The 20,808-nt window shown below is 45.8% G+C and overlaps 1 protein-coding gene across 1 annotated transcript in view; it reads right to left on the minus strand.

The window, feature by feature from the left end:
- The window catches only part of LOC141144116 (glycine--tRNA ligase-like), an 81,956-nt gene that overhangs the window by 14,710 nt on the left and 46,438 nt on the right, over positions 1–20,808 (minus strand). Inside the window, exons 8-13 of the mRNA XM_073629506.1 lie at positions 19,313–19,462; positions 17,293–17,455; positions 12,317–12,481; positions 10,344–10,456; positions 6,649–6,789; positions 3,723–3,808 (exon numbers count right to left, since the gene is read on the minus strand). Coding sequence (XP_073485607.1) covers positions 3,723–3,808; positions 6,649–6,789; positions 10,344–10,456; positions 12,317–12,481; positions 17,293–17,455; positions 19,313–19,462 — 818 coding nt within the window. The remainder of the gene's footprint in view (positions 1–3,722; positions 3,809–6,648; positions 6,790–10,343; positions 10,457–12,316; positions 12,482–17,292; positions 17,456–19,312; positions 19,463–20,808) is intronic.

A 20,808-nucleotide genomic window follows, 5' to 3' on the forward strand; every position in this document is an offset into this window, starting at 1 on the left:
TGGAACCCCAGCTTTAGATATGTTGTAGTGCTAGGTTAGCACAGCGAATTTGGGGTTCCTAGCCCCAAGTGGCCCCGAGATACGGGGCCCCAAAGTAGGTCAACTGTGTCCATCTGCAGCAATGTCATTTCGGGACCCTTTGGGTCCAGAGACCCCAAATTTTGGCTGCGGCTAGGGGGCATCTAGGAACCCTTAACTACCGAGTTTGAAGTTTGGGGGACCTATGGCTGCAAATGGGCACAGTGAGGCTGCAAATGGGCATTGTTGACCCTCTTTTCCACTTACAGTAGCTGCGCACTTCCCACCCTAGGCTTATACTCGAGTCAAAAAGTTTTCCCAGTTTTTTGTGGTAAAATTAGGTGCCTCGGCTTATATTCGGGACAGCTTATACTTGAGTATATACAGTAATATATTATATATATATATATACAGTAATATATATACACATACACACATACAGTGCCTTGCAAAAGTATTCACCCCCCCATGGCTTTTTACCTATTTTGTTACATTACAGCCTAGTTCAATGTTTTTTTTAATCTGAATTATATGTGATGGATCAGAACACAATAGTCTAAGTTGGTGAAATAAAATTAGAAAAATACATAAAACTATTTTTCAGAAATAAACTGATAATTGTCATGTGCGTATGTATTCACCCCCTTTGTTATGAAGCCCATAAAAAGCTCTGGTGCAACCAATTACCTTCAGAAGTCACATAATTAGTGAAATGATGTCCACCTGTGTGCAATCTAAGTGTCATGTGATCTGTCATTACATAGACACACCTTTTTGAAAGGCCCCAGAAGCGGCAACACCTAAACAAGAGGCACCACTAACCAAACACTGCCATGAAGACCAAGGAACTCTCCAAACAAGTAAGGGACAATGTTGTTGAGAAGTACAAGTCAGGGTTAGGTTATAAAAAAATATCCAAATCTTTGATGATCCCTAGGAGCACCATCAAATCTATCATAACCAAACGGAAAGAACATGGCACAACAGCCAACCTGCCAAGAGACGGCTGCACACCAAAACTCACGGACCGGGCAAGGAGGACATTAATCAGAGAGGAGCACAGAGACCTAAGGTAACCCTGGAGGAGCTGCAGAGTTCCACAGCAGAGACTGGAGTATCTGTACATAGGACAACAATAAGCCGTACGCTCCATAGAGTTGGGTTTTATGGCAGAGTGGCCAGAAGAAAGACATTACTATCAGCAAAAACCAAAATGGCACGTTTTGAGTTTGCGAAAAGGCATGTGGGAGACTCCCAAAATGTATGGAGGAAGGTGCTCTGGTCTGATGAGACTAAAATTGAACTTTTTGGCCAAAGAAAACGCTATGTCTGGCGCAAACCCAACACATCACATCACCCAAAGAACACCATCCCCACTGTGAAACATGGTGGTGGCAGCATCATGCTGTGGGATGTTTTTCAGCAGTCGGGACTGGGACACTGGTCAGAGTTGAGGGAAAGATGGATGGTGCTAAATACAGGGATATTCTTAAACAAAACCTGTACCACTCTGTGTGTGATTTGAGGCTAGGACGTAGGTTCACCTTCCAGCAGGACAATGACCCCAAACACACTGCTAAAGCAACACTAGAGTGATTTAAGGGGAAACATGTAAATGTGTTGGAATGGCCTAGTCAAAGCCCAGACCTCAATCCAATAGAAAATCTGTGGTCAGACTTAAAGATTGCTGTTCACAAGCGCAAACCATCCAACTTGAAGGAGCTGGAGCAATTTTGCAAAGAGGAATGGGCAAAAATCCCAGTGGTAAGATGTGGCAAGCTCATAGAGATTTATCCAAAGCGACTTGGAGCTGTGATGGCCACAAAAGGTGGCTCTACAAAGTATTGACTTTAGGGGGGTGAATAGTTATGCACATTGACTTTTTCTGTTATTTTGTCCTATTTGTTGTTTGCTTCACAATAATAAAAACATCTTCCAAGTTGTGGGCATGTTCTGTAACTTAAATGATGCAAATCCTCAAACAATCCATGATAATTCCAGGTTGTGAGGCCACAAAACATGCCAAGGGGGGTGAATACTTATATATATATACACACACACACACACACACACACACACACATATATATATACACACACATAGTATTGTGTCAAAAGTATTGGGACACCTGCCATTACACACACACATGAACTTTAATGGCGTCTTAGTCCGTAGGATTCAATATTGAGTTGGCCCACCCTTTACAGTTATAACAGCTTCAACTCTTCTGGGAAGGCCGTCCACAAGGTTTAGGAGTGTGTCTATGGGAATGTTTGACCATTCTTCCGGAAGAGCATTTATGAGGTCAGGCACTGATGTGGACAAGAAGGCCCGGCTCGCAATCTCCACTCTAAATCATTCCAAAGGTGTTGAGGTCAGGACTCTGTGCGATTTTTGACAAGAATTGAAGCAATGCCTGTGTAATCTTGGGGTTTATGGAGCTCAAGTGACATCAAAGTCGGACCAAAGTAGTGAAGGGACTACCTTGCAGTCGTACAGATATGAATTGTACTCATTGGAAATCATGGGGTACAACTGGTCATGCGACTTAGCAGTCCCAAGTCGCACAAGTGTAATATATATATATATATATATATATATATATATATATATATATATATATATATATATATATACATACATATACATACACACACACACACACATATACACACACACATATACACACACAATGAAAAGGCAAGCACTTTCTAATATTATTATATTACTCCTGGCTGGATTTAAGCTTTAGGCCCCAATGTCCGCCGGCCACCCGCGATCAATCCCCAGAGAGGTAGGACGGTGATCTCCCTTTGTAAAGGCGGCAGATCACTATTCTGACAGGGGAGAAGATAGAGATCTTGTGTCCCTGATGAGCAGGAACATGGATCTCTGTGTTCCCCCAATCAGGCCATCCCCTACACAGTTAGCAAGCACCCCCTAGGGACACACCTAACCCTTTGATTGCCCCTCTTAACTCCTTCCCAGCCAGTGTCATTAGTACAGTAAAAGTGCAAATTTTTAGCACTGATCACTGTAATAATGCCACTGGTTCCCAAAAAAGTGTCAAAAGTGTCAGGTGTCCGATTTAGCAATCCCGCTAAAAAAATAAATAAATAAAATTGCTGATAGTCAACATTGCTAGTAAAAAAATAAATAAAAAAAATCCATAAAAATATCCCATAATTTGTAGACACGATAACTTTTGTGCAAACCAATCAATATAAACGTATTGGGATTAATTTAACCAAAATGTAGCAGAATACATATTGGCCTAAATTGATGAAGATATTTGAATTTTAAATTTTTTTTTATTGGATGTGTTGTATAGCAGAAAGTAAAAAATAGTATAGTAAAAAAATAATTGTGCTTTTTTTATGTTTATAGCACAAAAATAAAAACCGCAGAGGTGATCAAATACCACCAAAAGAAAGCTCTATTTGTGGGGGGGGGGGGGGGGGGGGGAACGTACGCTTTATTTGGGTACAGAGTAGCACGACTGCGCAGTTGTCAGTTACAGTAAAGCAGTGCTGTATCGCTAAAAATGGCCTGGTCATTAGGGGGTAAAATCTTCCGGAGCTGAAGTGGTTAGCAGAACCTGACTAGGCAACAACGAACAATAGCAAAGCCTCTCCTAATATCAAAAGCATGTAAATGCAACAAAAGCACTGTTGTGCATTAAAGATGCAAATAGAAGTAATTACCATGTATGGTTTTCTGAAACCTCTTCACACTGACCATATCCTTTGTCAGCACAAAAGTCTTCCCTTCTGTCTCTATAGTGAATTCCCTGCAAGAAAACAGAAATGGTTAAAATGTAATTTAAGCAATGAATTGTCAGATACAGTCAAAAGCACAGAGAGTGGCAGCAACGGGAAGCTCGCATTGTGCGGTAAAATCAGGGTTAACAATTTCAGTCAAGGACAGGAGCCGGTACAACTGTGCAAGACTGAAGGGAAGGCCCGGAGTTCAGCACTGGTGTAAAGAAAGCATTTTGATGATCTGAAAAGCAGACTGGAGTGACATCTGCAGGCTGGATTATGAACTGCATAATATTAACATTTCATATTTACAGTCACTTTTCTAGTCTAGAGCAGAGGTTCTGTACCACCGAGCTGCAGCAAGCAGGATTTTTGTCCATTACAGATTTAAATACGGTGCTGCGGAGTTTGCAGGGACTCGGCTGAGCTGAACGAGCACCGCCGAGATCACAGTGACTGGGTGGAGCCAAGATACACATAGCCGAGTGTACTCGACTCTTCTCGGCGCCGCTCACAGTCACGCCCAGTCCCGCCCTATGATGGGCATAACACAGGTCCAATGGCGGGACTGGGCGTGACTGTGAGCGGCGCCGAGTCCCTGCAAACTTGGCGGCGCCGAGTCCCTGCAAACTCGGCGGCACCATTTTTAAATCTACACGCTATGTGTATGTCGGCGGCGATCGCCCCTATCGATCAAAATTAGCAGGGATCGGCGTATAACACGCACTCACGATTTTCCCCTGATTTTAAGGGGAAAAAAGTGCGTGTTATACGCCGATAAATACGGTACATATTTTATAATATATATATATATATATATATATATATATATATACACACACACACACACACACACACACACACACACACACACACACACATTTTTTTTAAATATATAATCTATATATCTATATCTACGTACACATTTTTTATTTTTTTTTAAAGCAGAGGCCCTAGAGAATAAAATGGTGGCTGCTGCATATTTTTATGTCACAGATAGTTGCACTGCATTTTTTCAAACACAAATTTTTTTGGAAATACTAGTGGTGCACCGAAACTGAAAATTTTTGTAAAATATTTTATTCTATTCTTTTCATGTGACAACACTGAAGAAATGACACTTGTCTACAATGTAAAGTAGTGATTGTACAGCTTGTATAACAGTGTAAATTTGATGTCCCCTCAAAACAACTCAACACACAGCCATTAATGTCTAAACCGCTGGTAACAAAAGTGAGTACACCCCTAAGTGAAAATGTCCATATTGGGTCCAAAGTGTCAATATTTTGTGTGGCCACCATTATTTTCCAGCACTGCCTTAACCCTCTTGGGCATGGAGTTCACCAGAGCTTCACAGGTTGTCACTGGAGTCCTCTTCCACTCCTCCATGACAACATCACAGAGCTGGTGGATGTTAGAGACCTCGCGCTCCTCCACCTTCCATTTGAGGATGCCCCACAGATGCTCAATAGGGTTTAGGTCTGGAGACATGCTTGGCCAGTCCATCACCTTTACCCTCAGCTTCTTTAGCAAGGCAGTGGTCGTCTTGGAGGTGTGTTTGGGGTCGTTATCATGTTGGAATACTGCCCTGCGGCCCAGTCTCTGAAGGGAGGGGATCATGCTCTGCTTCAGTATGTCACAGTACATGTTGGCATTCATGGTTCCCTCAATGAACTGTAGCTCCCCAGTGCCGGCAGCACTCATGCAGCCCCAGACCATGACACTCCCACCACCATGCTTGACTGTAGACAAGACACACTTGTCTTTGTACTCCTCACCTGGTTGCCGCCACACACGCTTCACACCATCTGAACCAAATAAGTTTATCTTGGTCTCATCAGACCACAGGACATGGTTCCAGTAATCCATGTCCTTAGTCTGCTTGTCTTCAGCAAACTGTTTGCAGGCTTTCTTGTGCATCATCTTTAAAAGAGGCTTCCTTCTGGGACAACAGCCATGCAGATCAATTTGATGCAGTGTACGGCGTATGGTCTGAGCACTGACAGGCTGACCCCCCACCCCTTCAACCTCTGCAGCAATGCTGGCAGCACTCATACGTCTATTTCCCAAAGACAACCTATGGATATGACGCTGAGCACGTGCACTCAACTTCTTTGGTTGACCATGGCGAGGCCTGTACTGAGTGGAACCTGTCCTGTTAAACCGCTGTATGGTCTTGGCCACCGTGCTGCAGCTCAGTTTCAGGGTCTTGGCAAACCTCTTATAGCCTAGGCCATCTTTATGTAGAGCAACAATTCTTTTTTTCAGATCCTCAGAAAGTTCTTTGTCATGAGGTGCCATGTTGAACTTTGTGACCAGTAAGAGTGAGAGTGATAACACTAAATTTAACACACCTGCTCCCCATTCACACCTGAGACCTTGTAACACTAACGAGTCACATGACACCAGGGAGGGAAAATTGCTAATTGGGCCCAAATTGGACATTTTCACTTAGGGGTGTACTCACTTTTGTTACCAGCAGTTTAGACATTAATGGCTGTGTGTTGAGTTATTTTGAGGGGACAGCAAATTTACACTGTTATACAAGCTGTACACTCACTACTTTACATTGTAGCAAAGTGTCATTTCTTCAGTGTTGTCACATGAAAAGATATAATAAAATATTTACAAAAATGTGAGGGGTGTACTCATTTTGTGAGATACTGTAAATATAATGTTTGGGTGTTCTAAGTAGTTTTCTAGCCAAAAAAACCCCAAAATGCTGCTTATTGCATGTAGGGGAGGAATGTCCGAATTTGCCAGGACCGAAACTGGTTAATAATCCTGACCTGGTGAGCTTACATGACCCAAAGAAAGAAAACACACACAAAACCAATATGCATTTCCTAAAATAAAAAAATGGACTCACCCTTTTTCCTGTAGCAGCTTCTCCTTCTCTGTGATGAAGCATTCATCACAAATCGCAAGATACTCCATCACCAGCTTGGCGTCCTTCTTGTACGCTTTGCCGATAGCTCCCTTATTGGCATCAAACTGGACAACATTAACGGTTTTGTGCACTGGGGTTAAGGAATTTTGGTTTAAAAATAGATAAAAATAATTAAATAAAATGTGCAAAGTCTAATCAATGGTGTCCTCAATGAATGAATGGACTTGTATAGCGCTGCAAATATGAACTGAATCGCCTCAATGCTGAGAAATACAGGCAGTTGCTTATTTATCATGCCATACCATCAGGGAGCTGTAAGCGATTAGCCCCAAATTTATTCTACAGTAGGGCAACCACCCCAAACATACAGCCAATGTCATTAAAGCGGAGTTCTACCCATATAAAAGTCAGCAGCTACAAAAAGTTTAGCTGCTGACTTATTAAACACCTGTTCCCACAAATGTGGCATGTCAGGGGGTCACCTGCACTTAAAGCACAAGTTCCATTTTTGGGTGGAACTCCGCTTTAAGAACTATCTTCAGTATAAAGAAGAACGAGTCCTGAAAGAGATGGTTTTGTCCCCACAGAGCCCTGATCTCAACTTCATGGATTATTTTTATTATTTTTCAACACACTGATTATTGGGGGCTCCCTATATACAGTTTGAGGGTTATTGGGGATACCAGTGCAGTATAATTGGGGGGGGGGATACATAATGTAATATGTACTCGGATATGTTTTAAATCAATTTTGTTATTTCAATAAATACATTTTTACATTTTTTTTATCTACTCTGAGATGTGGTGCCATTAAAGTCCCATATTTTCCCTTTTACTCAACATCATGGAGTCTGTCTGGGATGACATGAAGAGACAGAAGGATTTGAGGCAGCCGACATCCACAGAAGATTTGTGCTTAGTTCTCTGAGATGTTTAGATATACTTTAACTCTTTCACTGCCAGGTCCAGGATTGGGTGGAAATCTGACAAGCAGACTCCTGCCCGTCAGATGGAAGCATTCGACCAGCTGGGCTGCTTACCCCCCCCCCCCCCCCCCGGTGACAGGGTGACATACCCTCTAAGCAAAGCAGATTTTCCTCTGCCATTCTGTGGCCGATACCCCTGGAATCCTAGCGCTACACTGCCATCTACAGGTGTTATACTGGAATCCTGATATGTTTAGCAAGTAAAATCTGAAGACTTGGACATAGATCGGATTATTTTGCTGCCACATTGTGCGACATTTCGGGGCCACCAGGTAGAATATATCATCCAAACACCACTGAAGCAAAACAGGAATCAAAACACGTATTCCCCACCACATTGTGTGATGTTTCGGGGTCACAGAGGACCCCCTTCCAGCAGTGACTACTGCTGCCTGAGGAAGGGGTCTTCAGTGGCCCTGAGACGCTGCACTATGTGATAGCGAGTAAAAGTTTGATTCCAGTTTTGCTACAATGGTGTTTGGGCGATATATTCTACTTGCAACTGTACTCTGACATGGCACCAATGGCCAATTCACTTTAAAGTGTAAGTTCACCTTTACAGAAAATCTGTACGGTGAAAGTACACTGGACCCCCCCCCCCCATCACACCCGGTCCCGCTGTACCTGAAGCCGGTGATCTCCCGCACTAACACATCGTATAGCCGCTTTACCGATCCAGGGATCTGAAATCCCCACGGCTTTCTCTCCACTTCTCCAGTGCTGACAAGACGGCCTACGTGGGTTCTGATTGGTCGGCACTAACCAATCAGAATGCCTCCTATCCGTACTTATAAGATGTTTCCGTGTGGGAGATTGCCAGCTTCAGGTAAGCATCATCTTCAATACGGCGGAGAAGGACAGAATTTGAGGTGTGTCATCAGGAACCAGAACTGATCCCCAGGTTTCGCTGCCTGAATCCCGGAAGAGAAACCTGGCTTACCGATGACATCAGAAGCAGAGATGGCACTGCGGGTTCCAGCAGACCAACATTGGATTCGCAAAGCGCACAAGTATATTGTTTTTAATGATAACCCAGCTTAAAAGGTAAGAGGACTGAAAAGAGGAGGTCGTTTCTCTTTGAGCACCAGCCACTATATAAAATGTATGGGTAGATGGACTGCACTGGAATCAATTGATACTTAGTGCATAAAAAAAAAAAAAAAAAACGCTCTCCTTCCTAAAATAAAATTCCCAACTCTGGCAGTGATAACACTTAAAATCTGCTCACCCCAAACTGAGCTAATGAAGAATATATTGTATTTATACAGTGATTATATAGTGACAACAGCGCTTTACAATATAAAGGAGAACAGTAGAATTACAATACAGAAGGAATAGGAGGGCCCTGCTCAAGGAGCTTACAAACTAAAGATATGTTTGTTTCTAAAATATGAATTGACAGAGCAATACTATCCCTACGAGCGAAAGTCTACTATCTGTTCCTCCTCACTCCAGAACTCAACAGTGGATGGGGGGGCTCTATCATATACAATGCAGGATCAGGGACAAGGTCATCAGGATGCGACTCAGCCACTTGTCCATGTATGCGATGAGGGGTGACGGCAAGATCAGAGACCAGCAAGAAAAGATTTTGGTGGACTGGTCATCACAACTGGAGTCAGTGGGAAAGAAGACGGAAAGACCATAGATTAGGGTATGTATGACACTGCCAGATCATCCCCTAAACAGCAAGTAAAATATTCATCATCAGCTAGGGAGAAGAAACTATTTTAAAGCGGAGTTCCACTCAAAAGTTGAACTTCCGCTCTTTTGTCTCCTCTCCCCGCCTCCGGTGCCACAACTGGCACCTTTCAGTGGGGACAGAATACCCGTCTTTGACAGGTATCCTGTGTTCCCACTTCTGGGAGTCCGGGCCACGGCCCGTGACATCACCGCGGGGCTCCCTCCTCCTCTCCCTGTTGCCAGGCTAGTAGGAGAGAGGAGCGGGGCCTCCCGCACGTGCAGTAGGGTTACCGGCGTGAAGCCGTAAGGCTACACTGCTGAGTACCCTTACCCGCAATGGCGGCGGCGGCAGCACCCTGCGGTGCCGACATTGCTGGACTCCATGACAGGTAAGTGTCCTATTGTTAAAAGCCAGTAGGTGCAGCTGCTGGCTTTTAATGTATTTATTTTTTTGGGCGGAACACCGCTTTAAGTATTTTAGGACAGCCAAAGTTACATTTTATTGACAGTCCCCATAGCTGCTCGTCTTTTCTTCTCTTCCCCAACCACTCCGTTTGCTGAGGGAATACAAGTTATATATGCAAATAGTGTGACCAACTTAATACCAAGCAAGTGTACATATTCACCAGCACACCATGGATCAACAACCTCTGTCCAAAGGTTTCTTTTATTGAGAGAGGTCACATCACAGAGATAAGTGCATTGCTTTGGAGTGTCACATGCCTGACGAAGGGGCCCTGCGTGGCTCCGAAACGTTGCACTTATCTCTGTGATGTGACCTCTCTCAATAAAAGAAAACATTTTGGACGGAGGTTGTTGATCCACGGTGTGCTGGTGAGAATACGTACACTTGCATGATGTTTCCAGGACCCAATTGGTAAATCGCTACAGCACCCACCATTTTTAGAGCCATACTTTCCAGGAACGTGTGCGATAGGAATATTGACAAGACAACTTAATACCGAAACACACAAGACAAATGTATAAAAATCGGAAGTTGAGAAAGGATATGGGTTCTTTAAGAGGCTTTTCAGCAGCAAGCACCACCTTTGTAGCTCTGGCATGGCAGGAAAGATCGTAACATGAGCGGTCCGCACAGCCAACAATCTCTATCCAGCCCTGAAAGAAAAAGTAAGCAACAGCAAACAAAGAATTAAATAGATCTCTATTAAAAAAGTAAAATAAAAAAAAGAAGATTTAGGTGCAATACTCATTAATACGGATCTGTCCCCTGCAGTACTCTTCTTCTACAAGTTCATCTTATGTAATATGTTCCTGCAACTCCCCCCCCCCCCGATCTTCTTCCCACACCAGCTGCCACAATTTGAAAAGAGGCCGCGGGGGGGGGGGGGGGGGGGGGGCGACATCGCGGGCTCCCTGAACAGGTAAGTGTCCTTATTAAAAGTCAGCATCTACAGTGTTTGTAGCTGCTGACTTTAAAAAAAAAAAAAAAAAAAAAAAAGTTTGTGGCTGGAACACCGCTTTAAGCCCGTGCAGTAAACATCGGCTTCTACGTGCATGTAGCCAGAGGCCTTGAACCGGACTGGGGGGGAAGACTGGGGGGGGAAGATGTCAGCCCTCTCAGCTGTGACATCGCGCAGCTGGAGGGCTACGTTCTAAAGGTAAATTTCTCATAATGTGCTAGTCTACGATGCATACTAGCACATTATGGCATTGCCTTTCAGGGAATTTTTTTTTTTTGAGGTTTACTACCGCTCTAAAATACTATACTATTGGAGATTACTCTTGGCTCCTGGTGAGCTTCATTTATCCCAGCTACTCTCCATTGAGAGGTGCCTTTTGATGAAGACACTGGGCTGTGAATTTTTTACTTAAAGCGGAGTCCCACTCTTTTGTAAGTTTATTAAAAGTCAGCAGCTACAAAAAGCTTAGTTGCTGAATTTCAAAAAACACTCACCTGTCACACAGTCCAGGGATGCAGCCGCTCGAAGCCTCGCTCCTCTGCCCCTCCTCTCCGTGGCGCCATCATTGCAAGTGTGGGCACCCAGCTGTAACAGCTTGTGGCTTCATAGCCGTGTGCGCACTGCGCTCTCCTGGTGGCCAGGCAATCTTCTGGGACCTGTGACGTGTTCCAGAAGATTGCAGAGAGGGAGTGGCCTTCTGTGGGGAAAGGAGGAGTCGCCTAGGCGGCGAGACGACGGAAGCAGGAAGTGGAACAGAAAGTACCTGTCAAAACCAGGTACCCACTTCCCCCCGAAAAGAGATTACATGCCAAATGTGGCATGTAAGGGGGCGAGGAGTGCTTAAGTTCCACTTTTGGGTGGAACTCCGCTTTAAAGTCACAGGCGCATACGTTATTGTAATGGCAGCCATCTGTTCCAGTGAGTGTTGACTCCACAGGGAGGTGGTGACCGGCCTCTGAACAAATTTTGGGAAGGATTATTTATACGTGTGAAGGTGTCAGATCTTCTCTTCATGAATTTTGCACAGAATCTCATCCTTTTATCTGGACTTTGACCTTTTAGTAACACATTCTTTCTTGCCTCAATTGTTGATGAATGTTTACACATTTGTTTGTTTTGCTTTATGCTGCACGTTTAGTGGCGCTAAACATTTTTTATTTCAGTTATCTATGTGGGTTATGTATACTGCCTGTATACCTTTCAAACCGCTCCATAGCGCAGATGGCTTTTGATATTAAAAAATAGATTTACAGGCTCTTCAGTGTCAAAGCCGAACAAAAAATATTAAGGGCAGATTTGTTCTTAAACCAAGTATCACATCACTATCTTATTGAAAGGTGCCAAAGCAACTGCAGTTTGGTCTGTAAACCAGTAGATGTCTCTATTTCCCCATGAGAAGAAAAAAGAACTACAGTCAAATATCCCAAATATCAGCCGATTTCTCCCAATAACTTGCAGTGGGCTGGAATGGATTGTTGCTGGTATTTGGATATTAGACAGGACAGAAGGATACAGCCTGGTAAGAGCTGCAGAGTACATACTTCCCGATACTTACATAAGAGGTTTTGGTCTCGGCATCCCAGCAGTCGCAGGCATAATGTGCCATTTCATTTTCCATGTGCTGCCGGAACCGCAGCTTCTCCGCTGACACGCCGACTTTAATGAGGTATAAGTAGATTCTTCCTATGAAGTATCCCAGGACTGAGTTATTGATCACACCCTGGAGAAAAGGAAGACGCAAAAAAGGTCAGATCTTTACTTACAGGAAGTCTTCTTAACAAGTCGCAGACAATTCGCTACAGTGTACAATGGCAGAGTTGTTTAGATTTTTATTTGGTTTTAAAGTCTAAAAGTTTTTTTTTTTACCTTACTGCATTTTTTGCATTAAGAGAAGCATGGGTTTTTTTTTTTTTGATTCAAACTTACCTAGGTGGATGCTGCATCTGTCCCCCAGCGCCTCTACACTGAGAACCGAGCGATCAAACACCCCCAATTACTCGGCTCTCACAGCTCCCTGAGCAGAGAGCTGCTGACTGTCAGTCAGTCACATCTCTTTGCTCTGCCCTCTCCTAGTTTACTGGAGCGCTGGGCTGTGGAGGGTGCGGAAGCGGACAGCTCAGGCTCTCAGCGACTCGCAGAGAGGCTGAGCCGGGTGTCGGTCCAGGGAACTAGGTGGATCCCGACTCCCATTCTCTTGATGATGCTGAGCCTGGACTGACTCGGACGTCAGCAGAGAGTGGACTTCAGCCCGCTCTCTACTGAAAAAGGGTCACAGGAGTGCAAAACGAACTGCACGCCTGTGATTCACAGGAGTAGTACAGCCAAACGAGCTTTGGCTGTACTTCTCCTTTAAGGTACAATTCCTTTAAGGTACCATTCCTAAACACTTACCTTGCTCCATGTCCCTGCTTCAGCATAGTCCGCAGCTCCAGCACCGCTACCTGCTTTAACATGAGATGACATAGGTTCCTGCTGGTGCAAGTAAAACTCCTGCGAGGAAGGCGTGGCCAACTGGTGCTGTGCTCATCTTTAGAGACACACAGAACAGCTTGGACGTACGCATGCATGGGTGCTTCCTTAGCAACCAGCTTGCCAAGGAGGCACCTGGAAGAGGGAGAAGCAGAAAGCGCTGGCGGTGGACCGCCAGAAAATGGGGTAAGGGACCTTTCTCTGCAATATCGTTTAAACAAAAAAAAAAAAAAGAAAAATATCCTTTAGTATTACTTTAAACCTGAATTTCAGGAATTCAGCAACTTTGCAAAAAGTGCAGGCACATAAGTTAAATCCAGTTAGGTGCATGTCACCTCTCCTCTCTCTATTACCGGTTCATTGCACTCCTGGAGGATACACTCTTGCTGTAGGATGAGAGGAGCACAGAGAGCAGCTATGCTCGCCCCACCCCTCTGCTGCCCATTCACAGAAGCCTTTGTATTTTGTGAATGAGTTCACATAATACAATGGATTCTGTAAATGGGCAGAAGGAAGGGAAGGGCGGGCATAGCAGTTCCAGCGACTCTGCTCTTGAAGGAACTGAGACCATAGAGTAGCAGTAGAGCTCTGGAAGTTATCGTCCAGGAGCACAATAAAACTGTCAGATGGGAATAAGTGATATACAGCTAGAAAGAGGAAGCCACCTTGTTAGATTTAAAGTGGTTGTAAACCTTGTATGCATCATTTCTCCAATACATGCATCATTTTATAGTGCATGTAGGGACACTATTCTGTAACTCCTACTTCTGGACCTCTCTGCTGCCTTTGATGCGGTTAACCACCCCCTCCTCCTCAAAAAACTCCATGTCTTTGGTCTCCATGACTGTACTCTTCGCTGGTTTTCCACCCACTTATTTAACCGCACCTTTAGCGTTACCTACAATTCTACCGCCTCCTCTCCTCTTCCTTTCTCTGTTGGGGTCCCCCAAGGTTCTGTTCTTGGACCTCTCCTATTTTCAATCTACATCTCCTCCCTGGGTCAGCTGATAGCCTCCCATGGCTTCCAATACCATCTCTACGCACTCAAATCTATTTTTCTACTCACTCCTTCAGTCTCCTCATGTATCACTTTTACTATCAGATATATCAGTCTGGATGTCACACCACTTCCTCAAACTTAATCTGTCCAAAACCAAACTTATCATTTTTCCTCCCCCACGTGCCACTTCCCCTGATCTCTCTGTCAAAATTGATGGCACAACTATCAGCCCATCCCCACATGCCAAGGTCCTAGGAGTAGTCCTGGACTCTGAACTCTCCTTTAAGCCCCATGTCCAAATCTTGCCGACTCAACCTCCGGAACATCTCCAAAATACACCCCTTTCTAACCAATGACACAACAAAGCTTTTAATTCACTCCATGGTCATCTCTTGCCTCGATTACTGCAACTCCTTCCTCATTGGCTTACCTCTGCATACTCTATCCCCCTTCAGTCCATCATGAATACTACTGCCAGACTCATCCACCTTACCAACCACTCTGTCTCTGCTCCTCCTCTCAGTCAATCCCTCCACTGGCTTCCGCTCACCCTACTAATTAAATTTAAAATACTAACAAACTACCTACAAAGCAATTCACAATTCTGCCCTCAGCTACATCACTGACCTAGTCTCAAAATACGAGCCTAATCGTTCTCTAGACCTCCTGCTCTCTAGCTCTATCATCACCTCCTCCCATGCTAGTCTCCAGGACTTTTCCAGAGCCTCTCCAAGCCTATGGAACTCCTTTCCCTTAATCTGTCCGTCTATCTCCTACTCTATTACCTTTTAGACGATCCCTGAAAACCCTCCTCTTCAGAGAAGCCTACCCTACCCACACCTAACAACTGTATTTTCATTTTTTCCATGTGATCATCCCCCACAGCTACTACCCTTTGTTCCACTGGACCCTCCCTTCTAGATTGTAAGCTCTAACGAGCAGGGCCCTCTGATCCCTCCTGTATTGAATTGTATTGTAATCGTACTGTCTTCCCCGATGTTGTAAAGCGCTGTGCAAACTGTTGGCGCTATATAAATCCTGTATAATGATAATAATAATAATTACAGTAAGTGACGCAACATTAACTGGAGTTATGTGGCAGGTCAGAGTTATTAATTTTTTTTTTAAAGGCTCAGATGCAGAGAGAGAAGACGAAAAGGAAAGGGCAAGTAAGCGAACTCTGGACACAAGGCGAGACTAGTGGGAAATAATTTTTTTTTTTTTTTTTTTTACAGCTAGTTGGTATTTAGGGTGTGTTGGAGTCTGTTGAACCCTAACCTTTCAAAGCAATGCCTCAATCACAATCCTTCAGTGCAGTTATAAAGCTGGTGTGTGAAAGGGTAAAACTGAACTCCAAGGAAAGTAAAAATGCTTACATGCAGAAGAGCTACCCCCGCACTGCAAGGGTTGAATGTTTATGTCTATGGGGACAAGAAAAGCGGTTTACTTACCCAATCCTCCTCTCTCGCAGGCTATCTCCTCAGACTGGTCCCATCGCAGCTTCTTCTTCCCTAATCACTGATGGATGCAGGTTCCCTGGTCACATCAAGTCCAACGGAGGATCCATAGCCCTTCATCAGACTTGAGGATGCCAAGGGGACCACAACTAAAGTGTATTGGGGCACTGGCTGCTGCAGGAGTGGAGGACTAGATAGAGAAAACAGTTTATCCCATTCCCTAGACCAGGGATGTCAAGCTCAATTTCATCATGGGCTGCATCAGCAGTATGGTTGCTCTCAAAGGGCCGGTTGCATCTGTGGCGGGGCGGGCAGGGCTCGGGGGTGCGCCAGGCGCAGAGCGCAGGGGTGCGCCAGGCGCAGAGCGCAGGGGTGCGCCAGGCGCAGAGCGCAGGGGTGCGCCAGGCACAGAGCGCAGGGGTGCGCCAGGCACAGAGCGCAGGGGTGCGCCAGGCACAGAGCGCAGGGGTGCGCCAGGCACAGAGCGCAGGGGTGCGCCAGGCACAGGGGTGCGCCAGGCACAGGGGTGCGCCAGGCACAGGGCTCAGGGGTGCGCCAGGCACAGGGCTCAGGGGTGCGCCAGGCACAGGGCTCAGGGGTGCGCCAGGCACAGGGCTCAGGGGTGCGCCAGGCACAGGGCTCAGGGGTGCGCCAGGCACAGGGCTCAGGGGTGCGCCAGGCACAGGGCTCAGGGGTGCGCCAGGCACAGGGCTCAGGGGTGCGCCAGGCACAGGGCTCAGGGGTGCGCCAGGCACAGGGCTCAGGGGTGCGCCAGGCACAGGGCTCAGGGGTGCGCCAGGCACAGGGCTCAGGGGTGCGCCAGGCACAGGGCTCAGGGGTGCGCCAGGCACAGGGCTCAGGGGTGCGCCAGGCACAGGGCTCAGGGGTGCGCCAGGCACAGGGCTCAGGGGTGCGCCAGGCACAGGGCGCAGGGGTGCGCCAGGCACAGGGCGCAGGGGTGCGCCAGGCACAGAGCGCAGGGGTGCGCCAGGCACAGAGCGCAGGGGTGCGCCAGGCACAGAGCGCAGGGCTCAGGGGTGCGCCAGGCACAGAGCGCAGGGCTCAGGGGTGCGCTATGCAGTGTGCAACCCCAACTCCAAGCAGGCTTCTATGTTTACAAATGACAACGAGGAAGGGCAAGAACCAGAGGTGGGGGAATAGTGTTCCTCCACATTCCAGCTGCAAAACTGGGTGCAAGGGCCAAGTGACAAGGCCTGGCGGTCCGGATTGGCTTGGCTGGCCTTGTGTTTGATATATGTGCTTGACCTAAACAAGCGTTTTATCCCTTGCAGTACAGGGAGCAGCCCCATCGCAAGGGAAGATTTTGACTTCCTCTGAAGTTGGGCTTTTAAATCATCACGATCAACAACATTTTTAAGGTGGAAAGACTGACCTGCTTGAGCCACTCACTCACATGCAAGAACAATATGAACATCGGAGAAGAGATCAGTTACATCAGCAATATAGCATTATAACCCTATCTGCAGGTCATGGATTCATATGTTTATATCATAGAGTCCTTCCAAACGACTAAGAATATTACACAGTTCCCTGAAACAAAAGAGAACATGCAGAACATGACAGCTGATTGGTCAAGTGACCTACCTGCTCCACAGCGTCACCCAGCCTCATCTTATGTGCCGACTCCCCACTGAGCTGCGCTTTGGAGGAATACAACAGGATGTTCAAGTCTGCCACGGCCTCAAATTTAGGGTGAACTTTCTCATTGGGGTCCACAAAGTGCTCAATTTCTGCCATAGTGAATTCTCTGCAGGGGAAACAGAACAAGCACATCTCAGTAACAAACAACCTTCAAGTGAATGCCTTACACTGTGCCATGAACATTCAGGATGCAGGGAGTGCCACATACGTTCAGTCTGCTGGGTGTGCTTTACACTGTACCATGCACATTCAGTCCGCAGCCTGTGCCTTACATTGTGCCAAGTATATACAGGAAACAGTCCGTGCCTTACACCAGGGGTCTCCAAACTTTGTTGAACAAAGGGCCGGTTTACTGTCCTTCAGGATTTAGGGGGGTCGAATTGAGGCCAGTTTGAGTAGAAAATGTCCTGGCATAAGTGGAAGTAAACAATGCCCCACCATTGTTTTTTTAGCAGGAGGAATAGTGCTCCTTCGATGCTGTCAGTGGGAGGAATAGTGCCTTGTTAATGGTGTCAGCGGGAGGAATAGTGCCCCCCTTAATGGTGTCAGTGGAAGGAATAGTGCCCTTTTGATGGTGTCAGTGGGAGGAATAGTGCCCTGTTAATGGAGTCAGTGGGAGGAATAGTGCCCTGTTAATGGAGTCAGTGGGAGGAATAGTGCCCCTCTTAATGGTGTCAGTGGAAGGAATAGTGCCCTTTTGATGGTGTCAGTGGGAGGAATAGTGCCCTTTTGATGGTGTCAGTGGGAGGAATAGTGCCCTGTTAATGGAGTCAGTGGGAGGAATAGTGCCCTGTTAATGGAGTCAGTGGGAGGAATAGTGCTCCCTTAATGGCGTCAGTGGGAGGAATAGTGCTCCCTTAATGGCGTCAGTGGGAGGAATAGTGCTCCCTTAATGGCGTCAGTGGGAGGAATAGTGCTCTGTTGATGGTCAGTGGGAGGAATAGTGCCCTGTTAATGGCGTCAGCGGGAGGAATAGTGCCCTGTTAATGGCGTCAGCGGAAGGAATAGTGCCCTGTTAATGGCGTCAGCGGAAGGAATAGTGCCCTGTTAATGGCGTCAGCGGGAGGAATAGTGCCCTGTTAATGGTGTCAGTGGGAGGAATAGTGCTCCCTTAATGGCGTCAGTGGGAGGAATAGTGCCCTGTTAATGGAGTCAGTGGGAGGAATAGTGCCCTGTTAATGGAGTCAGTGGGAGGAATAGTGCCCCTCTTAATGGTGTCAGTGGAAGGAATAGTGCCCTTTTGATGGTGTCAGTGGGAGGAATAGTGCCCTTTTGATGGTGTCAGTGGGAGGAATAGTGCCCTGTTAATGGAGTCAGTGGGAGGAATAGTGCCCTGTTAATGGAGTCAGTGGGAGGAATAGTGCTCCCTTAATGGCGTCAGTGGGAGGAATAGTGCTCCCTTAATGGCGTCAGTGGGAGGAATAGTGCTCCCTTAATGGCGTCAGTGGGAGGAATAGTGCTCTGTTGATGGTCAGTGGGAGGAATAGTGCCCTGTTAATGGCGTCAGCGGGAGGAATAGTGCCCTGTTAATGGCGTCAGCGGAAGGAATAGTGCCCTGTTAATGGCGTCAGCGGAAGGAATAGTGCCCTGTTAATGGCGTCAGCGGGAGGAATAGTGCCCTGTTAATGGTGTCAGTGGGAGGAATAGTGCTCCCTTAATGGCGTCAGTGTGAGGAATAGTGCTCTGTTGATGGTCAGTGGGAGGAAGAGTGCCCTATTAATGGCGTCAGCGGGAGGAATAGTGCCCTGTTAATGGTGTCAGCGGGAGGAATAGTGCCCTGTTAATGGTGTCAGCGGGAGGAATAGTGCTCTGTTGATGGTCAGTGGGAGGAATAGTGCCCTGTTGATGGTCAGTGGGAGGAATAGTGCCCTGTTAAAGGTGTCAGTGGGAGGAATAGTATAACATGTTATTAAAACAAAAAAAACAAGACTTTACAATGACTTTAAGAGAAACCACTACTTACCGAACCCTGATGAGTCCTGAACGGGGAGAAATCTCATTCCTAAAAGAGTTTCCAATCTGAGCAGCCGCAAATGGCAGTTTTCCCTGATTAAATTCCAACAGCCGTTTGAAGTTGAGGAAGATTCCTTGTGCAGTTTCTGGCCGCAGATACCTAGAGGTAGGAAAATGGACAATCAAAGTCTGAAGGACAGCTGCATTCAAATAGGACAGGCCAATGACATTGACTTAGGGGACAGCTCAGTTTTCTTGCAGTTGCTGGGGAGTGAATTCAATTCCCACTGGGGTCCCGTCTCAATGTTCATTCATTATCTCAGCATCTGCTACGGTATTCACTAGGAACTTGGGTTTCTTAGCTTCTGATCAAATTATTCCCGGATTTTCTGCACATCTCTAAGACTGTAGTGTGAAAACCACATTATATTATCTGTAAAGCTTTGCATAGAAGCCTGGTGCTCTACAAATACATTGTATAGCCAACATTAATGTAGACAGACCTCCAGATAATGGAATTCAGACGTTACACTGTTAACGCTTCAGAATACAAAAACATTTCAAACAACTGTGCACCTCTGTTAGTAATTTTGATGAAGGCCCTTTTCTGAACATGATTGAGCCCAATTCACAAAGCCAGCTCCATTAACCACTTGCTGACCTCCCTATAACAGTTTTACTGCTACAGGGCAGCAGCTGTGCCCCGAATCGTGTGTGTATATATGTAATTTGGCATTTCCGCCAGCAGGGGGCATACACACGCCAATTCTGTTGTGAATATTCACTGTTTAAATCCTCCCTATTTGGACTTTTTTTCAGTTGTTAATTTCTCCTTTTTGGAGTCACGTATTCTATATAATTGGTCACTCACTAATATTGAGATGCTGATATTTTGGATAGCTTATAACAGTTACTATTTATGTTTAGTAATAATTTATTCACTTAAATGCTGCAGTTTGTACAGTGAGGGGAAAAACGTATTTAATCCCCTGCTGATTTTGTACGCTTGCCCACTAACAAAGAAATGATCAGTCTAATTTTAACGGTAGGTTTAACAGTGAGAGACAGAATAACAAAAAAATCCAGAAAAACGACTTTCAAAAAGTTATAAATTGATTTGCATTTTAATGAGCGAAATAAGTATTTGATCCCCTATCAATCAGCAAGATTTCTGGCTCCCATGTGTCTTCTATAGAGGTAATGAGCTGAGATTAGGAGCGCACTCTTAAAGGGAGTGCTCCTAATCTTAGCTTGTTACCTGTATAAAAGACACCTGTCCACAATCAGATTCCAATCTCTCCATCATGGCCAAGACCAAAGAGCTCTCCAAGGATGTCAGGGACAAGATTGTAGACCTACACAAGGCTGGAATGGGCTACAAGACCATCGCCGAGCAGCTTGGTGAGAGGTTGACAACAGTTGGTGCGATTATTCACAAATGGAAGAAACACAAAATAACTGTCAATCTCCCTCAGTCTGGGGCTCCATGCAAGTTCTCACCTTGTG

The sequence above is a fragment of the Aquarana catesbeiana genome, linkage group LG05 (assembly GCF_042186555.1).
Source record: "Aquarana catesbeiana isolate 2022-GZ linkage group LG05, ASM4218655v1, whole genome shotgun sequence".
NCBI lineage: Eukaryota > Metazoa > Chordata > Amphibia > Anura > Ranidae > Aquarana > Aquarana catesbeiana.